The sequence below is a fragment of the Microcebus murinus genome, chromosome 17 (assembly GCF_040939455.1).
Source record: "Microcebus murinus isolate Inina chromosome 17, M.murinus_Inina_mat1.0, whole genome shotgun sequence".
In the NCBI taxonomy this organism is placed as follows: Eukaryota; Metazoa; Chordata; class Mammalia; order Primates; family Cheirogaleidae; genus Microcebus; species Microcebus murinus.
In genome coordinates this window covers 34837418-34861115 of record NC_134120.1, presented here as the reverse complement: position 1 = coordinate 34861115, position 23698 = coordinate 34837418, and the positions used below count along the sequence as shown (strand labels likewise).

General features: G+C 37.7%; 1 protein-coding gene across 3 annotated transcripts in view; it reads left to right on the top strand.

The window, feature by feature from the left end:
* MAPRE2 (microtubule associated protein RP/EB family member 2) overlaps positions 1 to 23698 on the top strand; it is a 138679-nt gene that overhangs the window by 75167 nt on the left and 39814 nt on the right. For all 3 annotated transcript variants that reach the window (XM_020282377.2, XM_020282381.2, XM_020282380.2), the window contains one exon: positions 20766 to 20911. In XM_020282377.2, coding sequence (XP_020137966.1) covers positions 20766 to 20911 — 146 coding nt within the window. The remainder of the gene's footprint in view (positions 1 to 20765; positions 20912 to 23698) is intronic.

Here is a 23698-nt window from a genome sequence, read left to right as displayed (position 1 = left end):
TTGCTTTAGTACCAGCCCAATCCAGTTCACTAGATGTATCATAAGGTAGTGACAAGAATGAATGGGCAGCATGGTGCTAAAAATCTTTAAAAAACAGCTTTAGCAACTTTAAACTCCTTAGTGGAGATGATGAAAGAGAAAATAGATTATATGGGGAGGAAGAAGAATGGGAAGGGAGTGTGATGGGTTGGAAGAAAGTGCATCTTTTCCTTTTCCTCTTCCTCCCCCCTACCCTGACATAGCAAGTCTCCTTTGAAATTTCTTTGGGACAATCCCTTTTTCTGTGTCCAGATCCTCTTTCCTAGGCTGAGGCTAAGCAGCAAAGCCAGTGGGTCCAGTGCTGGGTCCTTGTCAGTGCTTGGCCGACTGAGTGCCTGCCTGTGACTCTCCTAACTGTCACAAGGCTACTGCAACTTGCCCAGGTCTCTCTGTGTACCTTCCCTCCCTCCTCCCCACTGACTCCCCAGGATGGCAAACACCTGACTTATGGCAGATGCTGAGATACAGTCCACATGGAGGGGGTCACTGCCTGGACTGTGACTTTACCCTGCACTGCCACCCTACTGCTTAAGAGCTCAGTTATTTTCCTGAGCATTTTAGCGTCTTAATAACACGTTATTTGAATTAAGCCATTTTCAGATGGAAAATTTGGGTATTTTCTTGACCGGCTTAAAAAAAAAATAGAAAATGATCAGGATTTGATTCAGTTTCAATTTGCGCTTCTCCGCATTGGTTCAAGCTTTGTCTTGGATCAAGTTTCTGGTATTTTGTTCTTCCAGGAAAGCTTCTGAATTTGGCTGATGATACTGTAGTCACATTTACAATTCTGAGTACGTGATGGCTCTGTGGAAGGGGCTGGGATATACAGTACACTCTGGGATTCGTATGGGTGTGGCCATCTGTGGTACAGGTGCTCTGGGCTTTGCCCTGATGACAGTTGTCCCTGACTGAGCCCAGAAGAGTGTTCTTTGTGACCATTTTTGGCTGCAGATCTGTGCCTGTTAAATAGGTTGATCCCAGCCTGGTGTAGCGTCCCCTGTGCTGCCTCCCTTCCGTCCGCAGAGACCTCTGTCAGGACAGGTTAGTGATGAAATCAGCTCAGAGTCTAAATTTAGTAGGGCTTCTCTTATTGGCTCTCTGGTATTGAAACCAAGTAAGGATATTCTGTCAGTGTCTGTAAGCCCAAGAGTTTACTTAGCTTTATAAAATCATCGAGTGTGATTTTCTGTGCATAAGTTACATCATCTCAGATTCTGTTGTTATTGTTATAGAGGTATCTAATATAATGGAATAGCATTCATACTTGTGATGTATTATATAGAGAGTGTTTCTTTTTTGGTTTTTCACTGACAGTTTTTCTCTCTAATTATTTGACATAAGCTAATTTTAAAATCAGCTTGCTTGGTCTCAGCATACCAACTCAGAGGCAAAAAGGCAAAAAGGGAGTTGGGTAATGGCAGGGAGGGGTCCGGCCTCAGGTGTGGTTGCAGCATTGGGTAAAATACCCAAGTGCCTCCGTTAATGCGCTGGTTGAAAGGGAGTTTATTTTTTGAGCAGAATAGCAAATACAGTAGGGTTTTTTCCCTTCCAAATTTGTTTCTTTACATATATACTGATACTTTGCTACTGTAGATAAACACATTTGATGTTTTTATTTCTGTTAGGGTTGTTTGTGTACTGCCTTTGTAATGTTAAATACCATAGTGGGAGAAAGGATATATGCATTCACCTTCATGTACTAAACTGCCTCTCTAAATTTATTTTTGTGTGTGTACACCTGGATGGTATGTCTTGGAAAGTGATCAGCCACGTCTTCACTTATCTCTTTACTGCATTCAGTTCTGACAATCAGTTTGGTTTCATTTAACAAACATGTTTTGAGCCTTTCTTTGGGTTAGCCTCTGGGGACACCAATACAACAGGGTACTGTTCTATAAAAAATTAGAGACCACATCATGGTGAGTGCAGTTTCAGAAGGGCTTTGCAATGCCCAGAGGAGGAAGTAAATCAAGGGAAGTAGGGACATAGGGAGTTAGTGGAGAAAGACATTCATTCCTATTCTTTGGGGGGTGCCTGGGTGCTCCCGGATGGTTTAGAGTGGTCTCAGTTTGGGGAACACCTCAGAAGTGTTTTCCTCCCTTCCGAGCCAGGCAGGGTGACTAGCATGTAGGGTAATGCATGGGACACTTAGTTTCATCTACCCTAACAGACTCTCCAAGCTAGGGTGGCCTTTTGTCTTATGATATGGGGACTCTGGTCAGTGAAAAGCATGTGCTTTACGAGGTACAGCCCTTGAGTACATGAAGCATGTTGTCTTTGCTAGGAGAAATATAAAGCATTTTCCTGATGATCTCATCATATGAGTATGTGAAAATTGTTTTTACTTGTTTGAAGCAACTATGCATACATGTAGCATATTCTCAGGAAACCATAGAATTGCTAACTTCTTTGGAAGGAATGCAACAGATATTTAAAAATTCTATAAAAGCCAAACCTTGGTGATAACTGTTCAGATCTCTGACTGGGTAGGTGTCATGTGATTTGTGTTAGCATTTTTCATAGAAATATACCTACACATATACCCCTGCACATCCTTTTCTTACCCATTTCTACTGGAGTCTCACCTGGGAAGTAATAAACACCATAAATTAAGGGAAAATTTAAAAATGAGCTAGGGAAAATTGATCACTTGGAATATCATTATTTTATTGAAGGCTGGCAGTGTATATACTTAACAAAAAGTCAGGGAACATGTAATCATAGTGAACTTAATACAGTGCCATAAGGAGAATAAAGCAAATTGGTAACATATTAGAAACAGGATTAGTGGTTGCGCTTGAGAATTCACAATAAGATCACACACACACACAAGATAATAATTTTGGAATTTGTTCAAAGCAATACCCTCAGTTAAATCCTTCATTTTCATCTCCCCCCAATATATGAGAAAATTCCCAGATGTCATAGATGAGTTCGATCTTCAGAGTTCTTATTGGATGTATCAATAATTCACAAACTCTGCTGTATCTACTGTACCTACTGTAGTAAGTCCCTATTGAGTTTTACCTGCCCCCAAACCACAAATGAGTCAGTGGTTGTGATCTAAAGATGGGAATTGTACTCAGACAGTGATACTGATAATAGTACTATCAAATCTCCAAAGCACTGGTGTTGACTTTAGCGCCTGGAGCCCTAACTTTAGGGCCCCAGGGATTGTGGTCAAGGGTGTGGGAAACCGTGCTGGAGTCCAAGGACACGGTAGGTTTTAAGACTCATTTATAATTCATAATTCTAATTACAGAAACTTTTAGAGCCCCTTCTCATTGTGTCTCTGTTTTTTTTTTTTTTTTTTTTTTTTTTTGAGACAGAGTCTCACTTTGTTGCCCAGGCTAGAGTGAGTGCCGTGGCTTCAGCCTGGCTCACAGCAACCTCAATCTCCGGGGCTCAGCGATCCTACTGCCTCAGCCTCCTGAGTAGCTGGGACTACAGGCATGCGCCACCATGCCCGGCTAATTTTTTGTATATATATTTTTAGTTGGTCAATTAATTTCTTTCTATTTTTGGTAGAGACGGGGTCTTGCTCAGGCTGGTTTCGAACTCCTGACCTTGAGCAATCCGCCCGTCTCGGCCTCCCAAAGTGCTAGGATTACAGGCGTGAGCCACCGCGCCCAGCCCTGTGTCTCTGTTTTGTGATAATGTACTTACTTTTAAAACACATGGGCTGGGCGTGGTGGCTCATCCCTGTAATCCTAGCACTCTGGGAGGCCGAGATGGGAGGATCATTTGAGCTCAGGACTTCAAGAGCAGCCTGAGCAAGAGTGAGACCCCATCTCTACTAAAAATAGAAAGAAATTAGTTTGGACAACTAAAAATATATAGAAAAAATTAGCCGGGCATGGTGGCACATGCCTGCAGTCATAACTACTAGGGAGGCTGAGACAGAAGGATTGCTTGAGCCCAGGAGTTTGAGATTCCTGTGAGCTAGGCTGACGTCATGGCACTCTAGCCTGGGCAACAGAGTGAGACTCTGCCTCAAAAAAAAAAAAAAGATAAAACACATGATGATATGCTTGTTTTGAAATCATTCACCAAGATCAATAAAACCCAGTATCTTAATAGGTAAAAAATGTATATGTTCCAACATACTTAAAGTTATTTTGATTTTTCTAAAGATGTCAGTTATTTTGCACAATGGATACATTCTGTATAAAACGTTATTCTGTATTTATATTGCTGTTTTTTCTTTCTCTTTTCTCCCTGTCAGCTTAAGTCATCTAAAGACTTAAACAGGAAGAGTGTAAATTTGGGAGAAAATAGTCATTTCCTTTTATAAATGAATTTATGATTGCTTAAGCACCTCATATGTTTATCTGAAGAAAGACTTAAGAGCTGAAGAAACCCTCACATGTTTTTCAGCAGATATACTAGAGGATCTTAGGAATGTGTTCATACCCTTTCTTTGCTGGTAGGAAGCCAAGGACTTCATTTTATTCTTTAGTCCTTTGTCCCTTGAATATAAAACATGCATTTTGGAGATTCATATTTCATATCTGAAATAGTCCAATTCAAGCCCATTCATTTTTATAGCTCTGATTATTTTAACCAGGCATATAATACATAGTTTTATACTTTATAGGTATAGTGATGTCATAATGCCTCAGCTTTTATATCTCTCTCTTGACCATTTTCATTGTGCTTTTTATTTGTATTATTTAATTCATATAACAATCCTGTGAGGAAGAGGAATAGGAATTTTTTATTCCTGTTTTACATATGAGGGTAGAAGTTCTGAGAAGCCATGTTCACAGCTGATACTAGCGTTGGGGTCTCCTTGCATCATAGCCTGGTGCTCTTATTGCTGCATGTGGCAGCTCTGTCTGGGTGCAGTGAAGGGTTCACTGTGTGTGTGTGCACACGTTGATTTGTTTCTGATTTGTTCATATCCATTTATCAGAAGTTCATTAAACATCTCCTCTAGAAACAGAGGGAAGGGAAAAGAAATCCCTATCACCACCCTTGGCATTCTAATTGAAGAAATAATGAGACACATCTGGCAATTCTACTGATGACAAGGATAAGTTCCAATGGTATCATCATCATTAAGAACTTTCTTACCAAATGTAGAGAGACATAAGCATTAGCTCCCATTCTTATAACATTTTTCCTTGCTCTACTTCCTAGGAGCAGGGTGGGGAACAAGCCTCCTTTTCTCTCTGCTTGCTCCCTCTAGACTGACCTCTCTTTCCCTCCAAGCAAGATGAAGTGGCTCTGAAATTCTGTCACCCGCCTTGGAAGAACTTTGTAGCTCTTTCCGAGTGATTTCTGGCCGGTAAAACAACAGCCAAGATAATGCCTCCTTAGAGATCCACACATGCACGTCTGTTTATGACCTGCCATTGAAATCCCAGGAATATGGCCCTTTTCTCATGTCAGACCCAGGCTAGCTTTTCATCAAGTTTGTACCTGACAGGCCTTTACATCCTCACTTCCTCCTTTCTATGCCATTGAGGAGAATAGGACATCTTCTAGAATAAGTTTGTTACAAGCTTGGTCCCCCCCAAAATTTATTCATCAGAGTATCACTGTTTTCCATGTATTTAATTCTGTTCAATAAACCTGTATTGCAGTAGCCATGCTAAGAGGTTCCGTTAGTACTTTTTCTACCCCTTCTTTAATGTGAGAAGTTGATGTTTTCTGAGTCTTATATAAAGGGACACACTAATGCAACATTTAAGGGTAGTCACCATTTCTCGTTCAGTTTTATCCCCTCATTCCCATGTCTGTTTCCCAGCTCCAGCCAGGTTGCAGTTCCTAATCTTTTCCACATAGAAATTCCAGATCTGCCAATCCTTATGGTAGCAGACATTGTGCTAGCACAGTAGAAAGATGAATTGGACACCAACCGCAATCTTAAAGAGCTACTCGCCAATCAACCAAGAGAGAGAGCTAATTACAATGCAAGTCAAACCACTGTTGGGCTTCCCATGTACTTCTGTACTGAGAACAGAAACATTTCATAAAGGACATGATGTTTAGACTTAGCTCTTTCAAAGTTTCTATTTAAGTGTAAAAGATGACAAAAGGACATTGTAGGCAGAAAAGGTTCAATCAAGATAGAAGGTGCAGTGTTTTATGCATGTACATGCATATATAAGATTTCTGGAATATATGTTAGGATTCAGGACAGCAAAAGAGGGACAGTAATGCTTCAAGTAATAAGTGCTGCATTCAAAGAAAAGAAAGATTATTTCCGTCTAGAAAAGCTTTTTGTCTCACCCTTGTTTTGGGTCTTTGGCCAAACAGCCATGCAAATTTTGTGGATGGTCAATAAATATTTATGAAGTTGTATTGAATTGAAATGCTATTCAAATGATGTCTTTATGGGTAGGATTCAGGCGGCAAAGAGGAAGACAGTGATTTTGAGTAAAGATACCATTTTAGATACTGTTTTGATATTGTCTACATTGCTTTATTTGTTCCTGCAGTCAGTAGCTTGAGTACTTATCATGTGTCAGATGGTGAATTAGGACCTGAGGATATAGCAATACACAAAAAAACAGCATTGATCATACCCAGTTAGGACCTATTCCTTTACTCCCCATGTTCTCTTTACATATTTCTATTCAGAGCATGCAAGCTCCTTCTTCTCAGCTTACCTGAGTACAAAACAAAGGTAGAACAAGGTCCCTGGACAGAAGTAGACATCCAGCCCATCTTACTGTCAGACAGTGTAGAACACTAATGGGCAATGTGTGCGTGGGAACGTCTGAAATAATAGCAGACCATCTGGTTTCTATACAGTTAAGATGATCAAGCCAAACATCTCCAAATTCTGCTACTCTGTAAAAGAAAACATTTCTAACTAATTTTTTTTCTGAATTGTGTTTTTAAATTTATAGTTTTTTAGACATGTAGACTCTATTGAAAAAAAAACAAAAGGAGTGTCAGAAATCACTGTCAAATGTTCAGGCATGTTGGAATTACTTACCTGGAAACAGAATAATGGAATTGCTTGGCAGCTCTTAAAGTCACCATCCCTCTTCAGATTGGGTTTTTTCCACCCTGAAACCATTATGTAATTGTGACACATTGCTATGTGTTACCTCTCTGTATTTGTCCCCTCCCTTCCAAGGGTATGTGCTTACCCAAGTATTAACACTCATAATCGTTTTATGACCAAATTATTTGACAATAAGAAGCATATAAATGTGAAACGAATGCCAGCACTGTTCCCTGCAGTTTCTCCTCGTATTCTGCCTAAGGAGGATCATTCTCCACTTTAGTTTCTTCTAGATTGCATTTGTACAACAGCTCATGGAAGAACTGTAGACAACTATAAAAGGAGCCAAATTTCAATGAAAACATGTACATCAGCTTTAAAACTACACATAATTGTGTTCAAATCCACAATTTTAAAAACCTACAGAAGTCTTTTCCTGCTTCTTTATTCTCTTTTTAATTTTTATTATTCCATTCTTTTATTTCTACTGTGGTCGTATGATTGAATCCCTGAAGTAAATACCATGCATTCTTCATACTAATTGGGGTTCCTTTTAACACTAGATTGTGCTTAGAAAACAAAGTATATTCTGGACCTAACCTGGGAAACATAAAGAAAGCAACTCATTATAAAACAATATTCTGTTAGGTATCACGGTCTGCATGAATATTCTGTGGTAGCTATATGCGAGTTTCTCTTTAAGCGCTAGGGGCTTCCTTTGGTGCCATGCCTGGTTCTCTGGGCTTTCTCTGAGCACAAGACCTCTTCCTAGGGAGCTGCAGGGAAGGCGTGTCCTCCTATGGAAAGTGACAATATGGGTGAGAGCTGATAGACTGGGTTCAGGGGGAGGGTATGAGTAAGAAGCCCTCACCTGCAAGTCTTGGGGGACCAGCTTCTGCTGGTCCATTCATACCACCGTATCTTACACTATATCCTAAAAGCCTCCATCGACTACCATACCTGGGGTTCGTGTAATACTACTAGCCTGGCATATATTATATAACTGTTGATAGAATGATATAGGTAATGATTCCGTAGAAATTCCCCAAGAAAATGGGGAAAGTGATCAGCTTTAGGTTTCTTACCCTTAATTTAATTTGCCCTAACAATAGATATGTTCTGAAAATCGGAACTTAAAAATGACATATGCTAGGTACTGTAAAGACACTTGGGCCTGGAAATCGGCATTGAGTTGCCTACCAAATTAAGTTAAGCTTCTTTTTTTCCTGGCATTTAAAACCTTGAGTGATCTGGCTACAACCCACCTTTCCAGCATTTACCCCCACAATTCCCTCTTCCCATAACCTACATTTGCCCAAACACAGCTTTCACCATATGTCCTGATCCCCTATCTTTGCCTGGAATGCCTCCTTTAAGGCCATCCCAAATGCCACCTTCCCCCATTTTTCCTGATCAACAAGAGATAAGTTTTCTCTCCCTTTAATTTTCAGAGCTTTACAAACCCTTATAGTTTTGTGATACACTCATAAGGTCATTGAGTATTTGTTTTAGGATTTTGGCAGTAGGAGTTAAGAGCTCCCTGAGGAATGAAAATGATTGTGTAAGTTGGACTTAACTTTATCTATTTAGTGATACTGATTACACTTTCTTGAGTTTTTGTTGGGCAAGAACTAACTTCCTTTAGTATTTATGCATCTATGCCATGTAGTTTAGCACTTACAGTTGTTTCATATTTTTGCTGTTTTTTCATGTGTATTTCTCTGGTCTCAGAACTAAGTTACTTGGTTCTTTAAGAGTAAGATCATATTCCTCAATCAGTATTTGTTTGATTTATTGGTTTTTCATTGATTAATAAAGTGGCACCTCTCTGTCACCTACAGATGGGCATTTCTTTAGAGGTGACCTAGCACCATAAAAATTATATAGTATCTCATGTCTTTTAAGATTCTTACCTAAAAAAAAAAAAATTCCTGCTACTCAGACTTTTCTTAATTTAAATCTTGCCTTTTTACACAATCATATACTTCAGTATTTTTTTTAAAAAACCCTTTCTGTCCCTTAAAGTGAAGAGGTGACGCGGACAACTGTGTGAGAATACATGAGAGCACATGTAGACAGGCTGTACTCCTGATATTACAGCTTTATGAAACTTTCTATTTTCATGACCCTAATGAGAAAACTGACCCCTTCAGAATGGGTTTCATATGTACCTTTCTATCTTGTTTTTCATTTGTAATAAAGGCTTTTTATGTCTCCTTTCCTCCTCCATTTGGAATGCCAAATTCTAACTTTAGCTCTATTCTCAGACTCCAGCCTCTGGGACATCTCGCTGCCAGTTTCAGTATCAGACTCCCTGGAAGCCAGTGACATTTTGTACTACTCACCATTCCTGCCTTGTGCTCCAAGTGCCTCTCCCACTTCCTTCGCTCTTGACTCCTGTGTAGAAGCTGAATCTTACTGTATGAAGCAGGATATGTTAGATTGCTTGTTTTGGTAAAATTTGATGAGCACATTGCCCTAAAGGAAATCACTGGTGTTAGAAACTAGACATGAAACTGAGCACCTGGCACTGGATCACTAATTAGCAGATAAAAACAAAATATCTTTGAAACCAATAAGATAATTCCTTATCTGCCATTTTAAAAAAAAAATCTTTCAATTGTCTGAATCCTTTTCTGTATCATTAGGCAGGTTTAACGTTTTGTGTTTTTTTCCTTAGAGCATGAAAACACAAGTTTAAACCCTAACAAGTTACAGGGTAATTATGATTTGGTTGAATAAAACAAGTGAAAGTAGTCTAGTTAAACTTTAGTGTTCTGTGCAATGTTTTCAATGCAGAGTTATAATGGTTAATGTCTATGAAAGTTATTTTTGCAAATACCACTCTCAAAATATCAGCTCCCTTGTGTGTATTGTGTATTTCGATCTGTTGTAATCTCTAATTATTTCTCTGAAATCTACTTCTTCATAAATATATTGCTACCTAAATCTTAATTAAGGGCTATTTGGTCTGTAGGGTTTTTTTTACTACATTGAAATTTCCATTTTTAAGATAGAGGAAAATATTCTTCATTCTCCCATGGTGTTTCCATGAAGAAGCACTTTCAAATCAACTCAGTACAGTGATTTTAATATCTGATCAATTTTCTCTACAGCAGGTCTAACTTTTAATGTTTTGCAGATTTCTTAATAAAATTCTGGTTTAAAGGTAACATTACTTTTTAAGAAGTATTCTTAGTTGAAGGCAACTTGTGAACAGAGGATGCTGACACCTTTAACTATAATTTCCTGCAGCCTTGTAAGATTCTTCAGAAAGCTTCATGTCATATGAATTAGTAAAAAGCTGAGGGCATTTATCAGATGAAAGACCAATCGCGTGGTTTGACAAGCCCTTTTAATTTATCTGCTGATATTCTTAAAAATCCATCTGCCTGAATAATGATTGCTAGCTTACTTCTTTTCTTATAAAAGAAAAGAGATGAAAATGTCCTTTGACAGCTTACTCTGTGTGTCGAAGGGAAAGGATGGGGTGCTTTTCAGCACTCTCCACAATTCACATAAGCCTCCTCTGTCTGTATCTGCGGGGGTTGAAATCTTCCTGCTGGCCGTTACTCCTTTTCCTCTACATGGGATCAGTTTGAAAGCTTCTTGTCTTTGGGACTTACTTGCAATCAGAATAAAAAGTTTCTGACAACACCAAGCAGTGGGAAGAATCAGGAAGCTCAGCTGAGGACTGTGAGAATTCAAAGGAGTAATTTCAGTGGAAACCAGATTTCTGAACACTTGATCTTTATTTTTACATTTGTAACCCGGGGCAGGTAAGGTAAACAGTGTCCTAAGTTCCCTCTAACAGAGTTAAATAATACTGTGCTAACTGAAGCTGTCAAGCTGCTCCTCATGCCAGGAATGTGAAAGATGCCTATAAAAACAACACAGAGCTACTACTAATTTAATCATATTTTGTTGGATTAGAATGATGCTTTTGAACTTTAGGATTTTAAATTCGTTAGAAATGTTAACCTTTTCAAAGCATTTCACCACTGCCATTTAAACTCTTTAAACCTTGTATTTGTGTGGGTAGAGAGGTTTCTGCTAACAGGTTGGAAATAGGTAACCCTGTATCTTGTAGCCTCACTTTCCTCTTTAGTAAGCCCTAATTTCCCAAAGGGGAATACTTCCTTCAACATGAGGTTTGGGCTTTGGAAATAGTTGTGGTTCTGCAGGAATATCAGTTCAAGGAATGATAAGGTTGAATGCAAAAATAAAGCTTGACGCATTTTGTGATTATTAAGAACAAAATTCTAATATGAAAGGTATTTTTAATTGTTACTATTCAACTATTGAAGATAAAAAATATTGTTATATTAGTGCATATATTAATGTCAGGAGATCAAATACAAGTTCATGGAAGATACGGTCAGCAGAACTGTAATCCGCAGGGGAGTGTGTGCCCCAGGGGGTATCCCACCAGATCCAGCCTCTCCTCTCTTATTAACTACGACAAAAGACATGGTGACCAGAAGAGAGAGCACTGGCAAATGTCTTAGTCATATGAGCATGAACATCATTGTCTCCTAATTAGCAGAAGTATTGAGTATCCCTTAAAAGAGAAGTTGGTGACAGACTGAGAATTAGAAAATCATCTAATTTTAGAGTTTAGACATCTATCCAACCCTGACATTGTGCAGATAAGAATACTGTTGGCGTGGAAGGGTTTGATGACATCTTACAGTTCATTCAAGATGTGAAGGCTTAGATCCAAGGGTCAACACTCCAGTTCTCTGTGGTTCCCTGCCACTTTCCCATGCTCATTGATATTAGCTTGAGGGAATAAGCTTTTTTACAAATCATTTACCTGTAATGAAGAGTATGATTGCATAGATAATGTCTAGTAAATTGAAGTTGTCATGCTTTTCTTCTAACCCTTCATCAATACCAAATAAGATTCTAGAAAGTGGAAAGTTGTAACTAAATTCCTCAATGATACAGGCTTCTCTGTATAATAGTTCCTTGTCCTATGAGAAAATCAGATGTGCAATTTGAGTAACTGTTCAATTGACAATGCCAAGCAGAACCCAGTATGGCTTGATGTTTTTTCCACAGATTGTGTTGCATTTCTGGAAAAGTGCTGTGAGATTTTTTGACAGCAATGAGATATATATAGAAAGAGACAGAAGAAAATAAGTTATATATGAGAGAGCAATAAGATTATATTTTAATAGAGAAGAAATGCTTATTTTTATATATACATGTATATGTAAAATGAAATCTTTATGAGTATATATACTAAAATATAAAATTAATGTACATTGGGGTACGTTAATGATTTGTCTGTCCAGCCCAGGATTCTGTTAATACTATGAATAGGAAAGGTATAACTGTAACTCCTAACATCAGTCCAAAAGGTTTATATGTTCTCTTACAATTTCACTTGTAATCTGTTACAGAATTGTAATCTAGAAAAATTTCCAAACTTTCTTTTTTTAATAATTTTTTAAAATTTCAAAATATTAATGGGGTACAAATGTTTTTGTTACATGGCCTGAGTCAGGGCTATATGTGTGACCATTACCTGAATAGTGTTCATTCTACCCATTAGGCGGGTTTTTGCCCCTCCCCGCTTTCTGCCTCCTCCCTGCTTGATTTCCAATGATTTTACTTCCCTCTGTGCACTTGTGTGCTCATTCGTTAGTTTCAATTTATTAGAGAAAAACTCTAATACATATTAGAGTTTTTCATTCTTGAGATACTTAGGATAATGGTTTCCAATTCTTTGGAATTGCTGCAAAAGGAATTCATCCTTTTTTATGGCTGAGTAGTACTCCATGGTATACATATATCACATTTTGTTAATCCACTCATGAATTGATAGGCACTTGGGTTGATTCCAGATCTTTGCAATTGTGAATCGTGCTAAAATAAACATTTGAGTGCAGGTGTATTTTTGATAAAATGACTTCTTTTCCATTGGATAGATACCCAGTAGTGGGATTACTGGATTGAATGGTAGGTATACTTTTAGTTCTTTGAAAAATCTCCAAACTCTCTTTTAATCTTTGAATTTTCACTTATAATTTTCTGGAAGCAACATATAGAAAAGGAAGTTTTTTTAAAAAAATTATAGTTCAGATTAAATTCTACTTTGCTATAGCGGGATGACTTTCTGAGCCTTGTTTCCAAATCTGTAAAATAGGGTAATGATAATAAAAATACTTACCTCATAAGGATACTATGGGGTTCAGAATGTTGAAAATAGGTACGACAGCTTTAACAGATTTTGCACAAATATGGATGTTTTCATTTATTATATAATATATTCCCTAAATATATTATTATTAAGTAGTATTTCCTTTTATCTGAAAGTTTTTTTTTTTTAAATGTCCATTTATTCTGATATTACTCTACTGTTGAAGTCCTGGAATCTGGGTGAAAATGAGATTATTTGTCTTATCATGCTTTTCATGATTTCATAGACTTAAATAATATACACTCAAATCTTTTGCCTTCTTCATACAATTTCCCAACTATTCATTTTTTATTCTTATCCCCAAACTTGTCAGTCTTATGATATCACTTTTTTTATTTTTTTTATTTCTTTTTTTTTTTTATTTTGGCATATTATGGGGGTACAGATTTTAAGGTTTCAATAAATGCCCTTTCCCCCCTCCCCCCACAAGTCTGAGCTTCCAGCATGACCATCCCCCAGATGGTACACATCTCACTCATTATGATATCACTTTTGATGTATGATAACTGAAAACATTTTTAGGGCTGTAGGTGCAGACACTGCAGAAAGAATAGTTTCCCTTTTTTCTACTTATTTCCAGATCAATCTTGTTGACCTGCACAACTGCAGTAGTACCTTGAGCTTATAGACTCAGTGTATATCCCATCATAATTAATCTCTTGGTAAGCACAAAATCCTACAGGTTGGATTGCTTTTACCTATTTGTGCTATGTCATATTTAGCCTTTTGAAGCATATCTTTCACTTTTCTGCAGATTTGGTCTTCAGGGCAATTCTTAGTTTATTTATGTGTTTTTTAAAAAATGTATTTATACCCCATCAATTCTCCAGAGAATTAATAGCAACTCTTCTTGTAATCCCTCTTATTTGGAGATTTGGGAATGTTAGAATTTTACTATTTACCAACCCTTGCTATGGTTCAGCTGCTACCACCTGCACACCTTCATTCATTAACCAGATATTTATTGCAACTCAACTTATGCCAGGTTCTATACCAAGGGGACCAAGACAAAAAAGGCACAAGCACTCTTGAAACTTGCATTCCAATGAGGAAAGAAAGAGAAGCCACAGACCAACTCTCTTAGTCTGTTTTGTGCTGCTATAACAAAATACTTGAGGCTGGGTAATGAATAGAAACATCTTGGCTCACTGTTCTGGAAGTTGGGAAGCCTTAGATCAAGGGACCAGCATCTGGCAAGTGCCTTCTTGCTGCATCATCTCATGACTAAAAGGCAAGTGAAAACAAGAGAGTGAAAGCCAAACTTGTCCTTTCATAATGAATCTACTTCCACAAGAGTGGCCTTAATCCATTCATGAGGAGCAGAGCTCTCATGGCCTAATCACCTCTTAATGGTCTTACCTCTCAATACTGTCAAAATGGCAATTAAATTTCAACATGGATTTTGGAGAGGACATTCAAACCATAGCATCAACATATGAGTTAATAAAATACCAGACATAAAACAGGTTGAGGTGATAAAGAGTGGCTGGAAGGACACTTCAGATGGCCTGATTAGGGAGTACTTCTCTGTGGAGGTGACATCTAAGCCTTGATCTGAATGGCAAGGAGGCCGCAGTGTGAAGTTCCAGATGAAACTGTGTATAGAGGTCCTAATGCAGGAGCAAACCTGAAGTTTTCTAAGAACAACAAGAAAGCCAACGTAAAGGGAGTTTCCTAAAGGGAAGTTGGGCAAAAGAAAGGTAAACAGAGGCCAGGTCATGGGGCATTGCTAGGCCAGAGAAGGAATTTAAATTTTGTAATGGTTTCATAGAAAACCACTGAGATATTCTTAGCAGGAGAGGTACATGATGTGAATAATGATAACCTTGGCATAATGTGATACAAGTGGGATTCATGCAAACTGAAGGTCATATTATTTCAAGGGTAATGGTGAAATGACATCCCCCCAAATATCTGTTTGCCTATTGATAAGGAATATTTTGATTTGTGGCTGGCTGAGACTTTTAGGACAGTGGTGACAATTACTCGATTTCCCAGGTTTTTGGCACCTATTTTGTCTGATTAATGATCTTAAGGAAACTCAGATACAAGAGACATTATGTTTAGTGAAGTAAGCCAGGCACAGAAAAACAAATACCACATGATCTCACTCATATGTGAAATCTAAAAAAGTTGATCTTGTAGTGGTAGAGTATAATAGTAGTTACCAGAGACTGGGGAGGGTAAGGGGGAGGGCAGGAAGGGGAGAGAATGGTCAATGGGCACAAAATTACAGTTGGATAGTCTTCTATTTCATGGTAGGGTGATTATGGTTAACAATATTGTATTGTGTATTTTAAAATAGCTAGAAGGGAGGATTTCAAATGTTCTCACTACAAATAAATAATAAATGTATGAGGTGATATGTTAAATACCCTGATTTGATTATTATACAGTGTATACATGTATCAAAATGTCACACTGTACCCCACAAATATGTATAATTATTACATATCAATTAAAAGCAAAATAAAATAAATAGTAAATAAGTGACTTATTTATTTCAAAAGCTATTTTCTGTATGCCATAAATTCAACAATATAATGGAAAGAATAAATGTATAATACAATTTAGGAAAATTTTGAGAAAGAAGAGGGAAAGTTATTCTACAGATAGAATTTCAAATAATTCAATAATTATAGAATTTCAAATAAATAAGAGTGTGGAACTTCATGGAGACAGGCTTTAAAAAAACCAATTTAAAGTCTGGAAAGTAACCTAAGTACATATATTGGGAAGGTAATGTATAATGAAGATACTGCTTCTCATCAGTGGGGAAAGTATAAATTATCTATTAAATGGTGGTATTCAACACCTAGCTAACTTTATCCATTGGTAGTTTGGGTTGAAAAAAATAGCAGAATTTTTTTTTATTTTGGCATATTATGGGGGTACAAATTTTAAGGTTTCAATAAATGCCCTTTCCCCCCCACCCCCCACAAGTCTGAGTTTCCAGCATGACCATCCCCCAGATGGTGCATATCTCACTCATTAAAAATAGCAGAAATTAATCCTAGCAAGCTTACGCAGAAGAGGAATTTACAGGGAAAATATTAAGTAGCTCAGACTCCATGGAAAGTCCATGGAAAGCCAAAAGATGACGGACTCAAAGGATACTAAGGATCTGTTCAGAATGCTGGACCCCACCGCTGCCATTTCTAAACTCTAATGGTCCCTGTGTACTTCTGTCACTCCCTCCACTTGGAGATCCAGGCAGAATTTGAATGCAGAGCATAGGTCATGGGCCTGCATCCCTACTGCTGGGGGCAGGAAAGGGATGCCTGCTTGCCGTTCTCTGCTGTGGTGGGAGGCAAAGCACTGCAGCATCTCCCCAGGTAGGGAGGTGTCCAGTTGCTGGGGATCCATAAATGACAGGTTCCACTAACATTCAGAATGACTAAAATTAAAACCATACTTTATATCATAAACCAAAATAAATTCCACATAGATTCGGAATTGAAATGTAAAACTTGAGACTGTAAAAGTACTTGATGAAAATATGCATGAATATTTATGTAATCTGGATTTGGGAAAGTTGATAAGCATGATATAAAAATCAGAAAGCTATTAAAAATATTGGTGGAGAATATTAACTAAGTCAGAAAGGGAATTAATGGTCCGTTAAGTTAAAAAAATGTTTTTTTCTTTTTTTTATTTACTTTTTCCCCAAAGACAAAGTAAGTTAAGTTAAAAAAATTGTTTACACATAAAATAGGTATAACATGATTACATTTTAAAAATATTACAGGATCATATTTTTGAAGAAAAAAATATAAAATATATATATAAATATGTATTATATATAATATATATTAAAATATATATAAATATTTTTTTTCTTATATAGAAACCTACTACCCCCAAAAAGGATTAGAATGGCATGTACCAGAACATTGCAGAACATTACCAGTGGTTATCTCTCGATGATAACACTGGAGATGATTTTTTCTTCCTTCCCTTCCTATGATGACGATTTTAAAAAAAATAAAAAGCTGTTATGTCTTCTTAAATTTGACATGTGAATGATTTGGTTGGTTGGTTTGGTCTCCATATGTAAAGTTTATGCTAAACTCTACAAAAGTGAAAAAAAACTTCAAAGAGCAGGTAATGAGGCAGTTGTGTTTTGACACTGATAACATGGCAGTTGGAATTTGTTCCATCAGGTGGCCCTTCTGAAGGAACAACTGAGTATTTTTTTTCCTTTTATTTCATTATATTATGGGGGTACAAATATTGTTAGGGTTATATATATTGCCCCTGCCACCCCTCCCCTCCCCCGCTAAGCCAGAGCTTCAAGTGTGTCCAACCCCCAGGTGGTGCGCACCACACCCATTATGTAAGTATACACCCTTCCTCTCCTCCCCCCTTCCACCTGCCCACCATCTGATAAAAGTTTTGGTGTTTTGGGGTTTTTTTGACATTTTGGTTACATTGTATTACATTGCCTCTCCCTAAGAAGGGTTAGAGGTATTCCCTTCCCCCCACAATGCCCGCTATATCCCTAGGATGTGGGTCTCCCCCCTCCCAATCCCTGGTGAACACTACCACCAATTGAGCACCATAGTTTTAATCAGTCAGTACCAATTTGATGGCAAGTAGATGTGGAGCCCATTTTCCTGATCTTGTGTCACCTCACTTTGGATAACGGGCGTAAGCTCAATCCAGGTTAGCATAAACAGTGCTAGCACACTGTCATTTCTTATAATCGAGTAATATTCCATTGTGAACATATACCAAATTTTAATTATCCACTCCTAAATTGACAGGCACTTGGGTTGTTTCCATGACCTTGCAATAGTGAATTGTGCTGCCATAAACATTAGAGTGCAAATGTCTTTATAATAGAATGTCTTATGCTCTTTTAGTTAGATGCCCAACAATGCTATTGCCGGGTCGAATGATATTTCTATTTCTACCTGTTTGAGGTATCTCCAAATTTTTTTCCACAAAGGTTGCACTAATTTGCAGTCCCACCAGCAGTGTAAGAGTGTTCCTGTCTCTCCATATCCTCGCCAGTATTTGTTGTTTTGGGATTTCTTGATACAGGCCATTCTTACTGGGGTTAGGTGGTATCTCATTGTGGTTTTGATTTGTATTTCTCTGATGATTAGAGATGTTGAGCATTTTTTATATGTTTGCAGGCCATTATTCTGTCTTCTTTGGAGAAGTTTCTGTTCATTTCCGTGGCCCATTTCTTGATGGGGTTGTTTGATTTTTTTTCTTGTTAATTCTTTTAAGTTCTAGATAGATTCTTGTTATTAGACCTTTATCAGAAGTGGAGAGTAAATATTTTCTCCCATTCTGTGGGTTGTCTATTTGCTCTAATGATAGTTTCCTTGGCTGTGCAGAAACTTTTTAATTTGATGAGATCCCGTTTGTTTATTTTTGATGCTGCGGTGATTGCCTCGGGGGTCTTCCTCAAAAATTCTTTGCCTAGACCAATATCTGATAGGATTTTCCCAACATCTTCTTCTAGGATTCTTAAGGTTTCATGCCTTAGGTTTAAGTCTGTTACCTATCTTGAGTGAATTTTTGTGAGAGGTGAGAGGTAGGGATCCTGTTTCAATCTTCTGCCTAAGATATGAAAGATTTATATAAGGAGAACTACGAAACACTAAAAGAAATTGCAGATGATTTAAACAGATGGAAAAATCTACCTTGTTTATGGATTGGTAGAATCAGTATCATTAAAATGTCAATATTACCTAAAGTGATCTACAGAATTAATGCAGTCCCCATCAAAATACCACCAACATTCTTTACAGATCTAGAAAAAATAATTTTTCACTTTGTATGGAACCAGAAAAAACTTCGTATAGCCAAAGCAATCTTAAGTATAAAGAACAAACCGGGAGGCATCAGTCTTCCTGACTTCAAGCTGTACTATAAAGCAATAATAGTTAAATCAGCCTGGTATTGGCACAAGAACAGAAGCATCGATATCTGAAATAGATCTGAGATACCAGAGATGAAACCATCAGTATACAGCAACTTAATCTATGATAAAGCAGACAAAAATATACAATGGGGAAAAGAATCCCTCTACAACTGAGTATTGATTGGATGATGACTCTAAGAATGCCCCCCAGATCATGATGTTTCTCATACCTTCCCCAAGGTTTTCCATTTTGATTTGTTTTATTTTGTCTCATTTTTAAGAGAACCCATCTGCTTAACTAGGAACTCACTAGTTAGTATTTAGGGAATTGGTGTCTAAGGAGAAGCCAGATGCAGAGACTCGGGAGATATTTATTATATTATGGCCTATATTGCATCACTGTGTGCTCTTATCTACAAAATGTGAGTTGCTCCAGCATTTCCCATCCTAGCATCCCTTAGATTCCTGGTGTTGTCTTCTCTCTTATCTTGGATCCTATCTCAGTAAAGGGTGTTTGGCATCTGTTTGACATAAGAGACTGAGTGAGTCCTTCCTGTCTAAAAATGAGTCACAGAAAGGCTCCTCACAGAAACCTTGATGGTAAAGGATGAAGGGAGGCCCTTCGTGTTCCAGAAAGACTGATGATTGGCACATCATGGGAACAGAACAAGAGATCTAGAGACAGCAAAGAAAGAAAGAGCATAAAAATGGCTGCTTATTCCCATTCTTGCCACTCAGTTGCTTTTCTTTTTTGTAAAAGAAAAAGAATCATTCTGGCTTTGAACTTCTTTTCCTCAAGGCCATTAGCCTTTAAGAAGATATGAATCAGTAAACATGGTCTTGCCAGGATTTTCTGGTTGACCTGGTCATGTTCTAAGAGTTCTTATTTAAACAACAACAAAAAAAATCCCCTTTTCCTATGATCATTCCATCAGGGGACTCATTGAACATTTCTGTTTTCTCACCATAAATTATTTCTCACAATATTTATTTCTCACCATAAATATTAATAGCATGACTCTGAATTTCTGTTGTCCATGTCTTTATACTTCATGGGCATTCCATTGCTCTGGACTGGAATCAAATTGGTCTATACCTGTTTGGGGTATTAGATGGCTTTATTATACAGTTTTCACGCAAGTGATTTTGCAAGATGAGTATGAAACAACTCAGGCAAATGTGTGTATTTTTTGAGCTACATGTTTCATGACAACTTTTGTAGTTCTCTCATTTTACATGTTCTGCTTTTTCCTCTTAAATTTATTTGTTTTGGTGACTACAAAGCAGATAGTAGCTAGACAGAAGAAAAATATGTTCCTTTTCTCTGGCAGAAGTCAGGAAGAGTTTTTCTTACTCTGGTTTTCTTGGCATTATAGTATGAGGCTCTGTTCGCTGGTCGTGGAACTGAATGATACTCTGGTGCGGGCAGTGTAATCCGCGGTGGTTAGGAGTGGGGAATTGGCAGGTACTGCGTGGTTGAGGCACAGTCCCTTCCCTCTGGCAGCCAGCCCCCGTGGACAAGGAGGTGTAAGTGCAGTGATGAGAGGGACACACGTGGCCAGGAGGGCTCTGCTCTGAGTGATGATGACACCTGTAAGCACGATCCCTTCCTGCCTAGCAATCCTCCATTGTATCTGGGAGGTCAAACTCACGCCAGTACTTTTCTTGTCTCTTTCCAGGAGCGGCCTATTGCCAGTTCATGGACATGCTCTTTCCAGGCTGCATTAGTTTGAAGAAAGTAAAATTTCAAGCAAAGTTGGAGCACGAGTATATCCACAATTTTAAACTTCTGCAAGCATCGTTTAAGCGAATGAACGTTGACAAGGTAGGAGACTCACTTGTGCCTCCAAAAAATATGTTGTCTTTCCTTAAAATTGTTTTTGTGTAGAAATGCAAAAATGTAGGACTATATCAATGGGATGTAGCTTAATAGCTCAACCATAGGTTGGAGTCTGTACATAGCATAAAGCATCAACCCTGACTTCCCATATTTGTACAAAGTTTTTATTTCAGGAAATTTTCTAAACTTGTGGCCATTAGATAAAAAACTCTAACAGGGATCACAGATGTTAAAATGTTGTTATTCATTATCTTTTAGCATTGCAGATGAGAAACATTTATGTCTACCATATGCCATTGTGGTTCTTTATTTCTTTTTTCCTTTGGAGAAACACCATGTTACAGTGGATATAGCATGGGTTTGAATCCTAGCTTCATGACTTGAGCAAGTTATTCACATTTTTTTGAGACTGAGTTTACCTATCATAAAGTGGAACTGAAAACCCCTTACTCATGGTGATGAAGTTGAAATGAGAGAAAATATCCAGCATAGTGTGTGCCCTTAGATTCTCAGTGTCCATAATTGCTTTTTTTCTGCTTTGAATTATTATAATTTTGTCCTAGAGTGTTACAAATGGACTTAGGCTTGGAGTTCTTTTCCTGTCAGTAAGAGACTATTGCTAAAACCCACTAAGTCTCTTTCTGCATGTTTACTGCTATTCAAATACATATTTAATCTGTATTCCTTATTTAGGATATATTTCTTAGCATGAATAAGCTTGGAAAGAAATGGATTTTGAATAATAGAAAAGAGATAAACCAGCAGGAGGGAAATGAAAAACTTTTCTTTGCATAAATAGTAGTAATAAATAGGCTATGGAAATAAAAAAATAAAATACTAGGTTATAAGAGGTAGAAGTTAAAGGAAAGAAAAGTTTGGTAAACTATATATGTTTTAAGTTGATGCAGTTAATACCTTCCCAAATAAAAGCATTATTCTCAAAATAATAATAATAATGAAAATCTTGGCTTTTCATTTCCTGAGAACTTTTATTTCAAAACACATATTCTCTTCATCATCTTAACCCTTCGGATTCTTTCCAACTCTGTGTCCTTTGCTATGGTTAATTTCCAATGATCTTTTCCATGTATGTCCAAAACAAGAGCTACATAGGAGGTTATGCTTTTATAAATTAGCAGTACCACTTGTGTCTTTTTTCATTGATTTCTCTATACTTCTAAATTACTACATTACTTCTAAATTAAAAAGAGAAGAAACACCTGTTCATAGGTTTATTGATGGAACTTGCTATACCTCAAATTGGTGGGCTCCATATCTCTCTAGAAGTGTGCACACAGAGGATGGATGAGCATTTGTTAAGAATGTTGAAGAAAAAATTCTTACAGTGGAAGGACACCAGCCTTGATGGCCTTTGTTAGCCCCTCTAGCTTTAGTTTGCTATCATTGGATCCAAACATCCTGAGAGACTGTTAAGTAGTCTTGTTCATGTTTGGTTTGTCATAGCCCAACAGTGTGGTGGAAGGTTCTGTGCAAAGCTTTTGCTTGCTATCTCAGATTTTGATCTTATGCCCCTGAAATTTTCATTTTGACGGGGAATGCAAAATTAAGTCAACAGAAGCAAGATGCCTTCTTTTAACAGCTAATGTACCACCGTCATCTAAAACTCTTTATAATTTTCACATGTCTAGCGTTGAGGGCCCTGGGTTCTAAGGGGCCACTAAGAAGTCACTTTCAAACAATTGATCAATATCAACATAAACAAAAATTTTAAACTCAGAAGGCATAAAAGTAAACAAAGAGCACAATGAAAAGTCAATTAAGTGCGCATATGGCAGAAATTCTTCCTTTGTGAGCAGACTTCACTGGCAGTGGGGGAAGTGAGAGCAGGGAAATGTCAACACTGAAATCTATTACCAGAAGAGTCTTCGTGGAAAATGTGGTCTCCTCCAAAAGTTTGCTCCCTTTTATTTTGTTCTATACTTGGTTTAGTTTCTATTTTAGCTACACAAAATACATTTTTGAAAAATATATTGCTAATGATTTCGTTTAATGGTTGGCCTGATATACTTCAGCTGGAGCTGGTTTTTGCCTTCCAAGTTGTCATTGATATGTAATATCTTTCCACATTTTTTAAAGTGGTCCTATTGACACATTTTAGGATATCAACGATATACAGCTCTAAAGTGGCACAGCCTTGCCGAAACTTTAATTTACACAGCTTCCATTCATCTTGTCACACAGCAGAGCCATGAGCTTGTTGAATCACATGTTCACACAGATACACACAATCTGACTCACACCCTCGCTTTGTAACTCTCTCCTGGTTCACATTCAACGAGTGTTCCCACCCAAAGACATATGAAGTTAGAATCCAGCAGTGGTGTAATTTGGATACCTTACATACCTTTCCATTTTCCTTCAAAAAAAATAGTGGCCTGCTAAATTAAACAGTCTAACCATACCTTTTCCTTGTCATAATTCTGAAAGTTCCTGTAAGACCTCTCTAGGGAATACTGGTTGGCTCTTCAGGTTGCAGAGGCTGAAACTCGTGTCTTGGAAGGTGATGCGAATGCTGTGTACCTCCCTCTCCCCAACCCCAGAGCTCTCGATGGCCCCCTTAATCAGCCTCACTTTCTTTTCCTCTGTACTCCCTGGCACAGGAGCCATGTGCTCCTGGGTAGCCCATGAATTACTAGGCCCTATATTGTGGTTAATTGTTTCCATATTTGTCTCTATACATAATAAATAAGCTCCAGGAAAGCTCATTTTGTTTCATATGAACCATTAGATTGATATCTGTTTTCATTGATT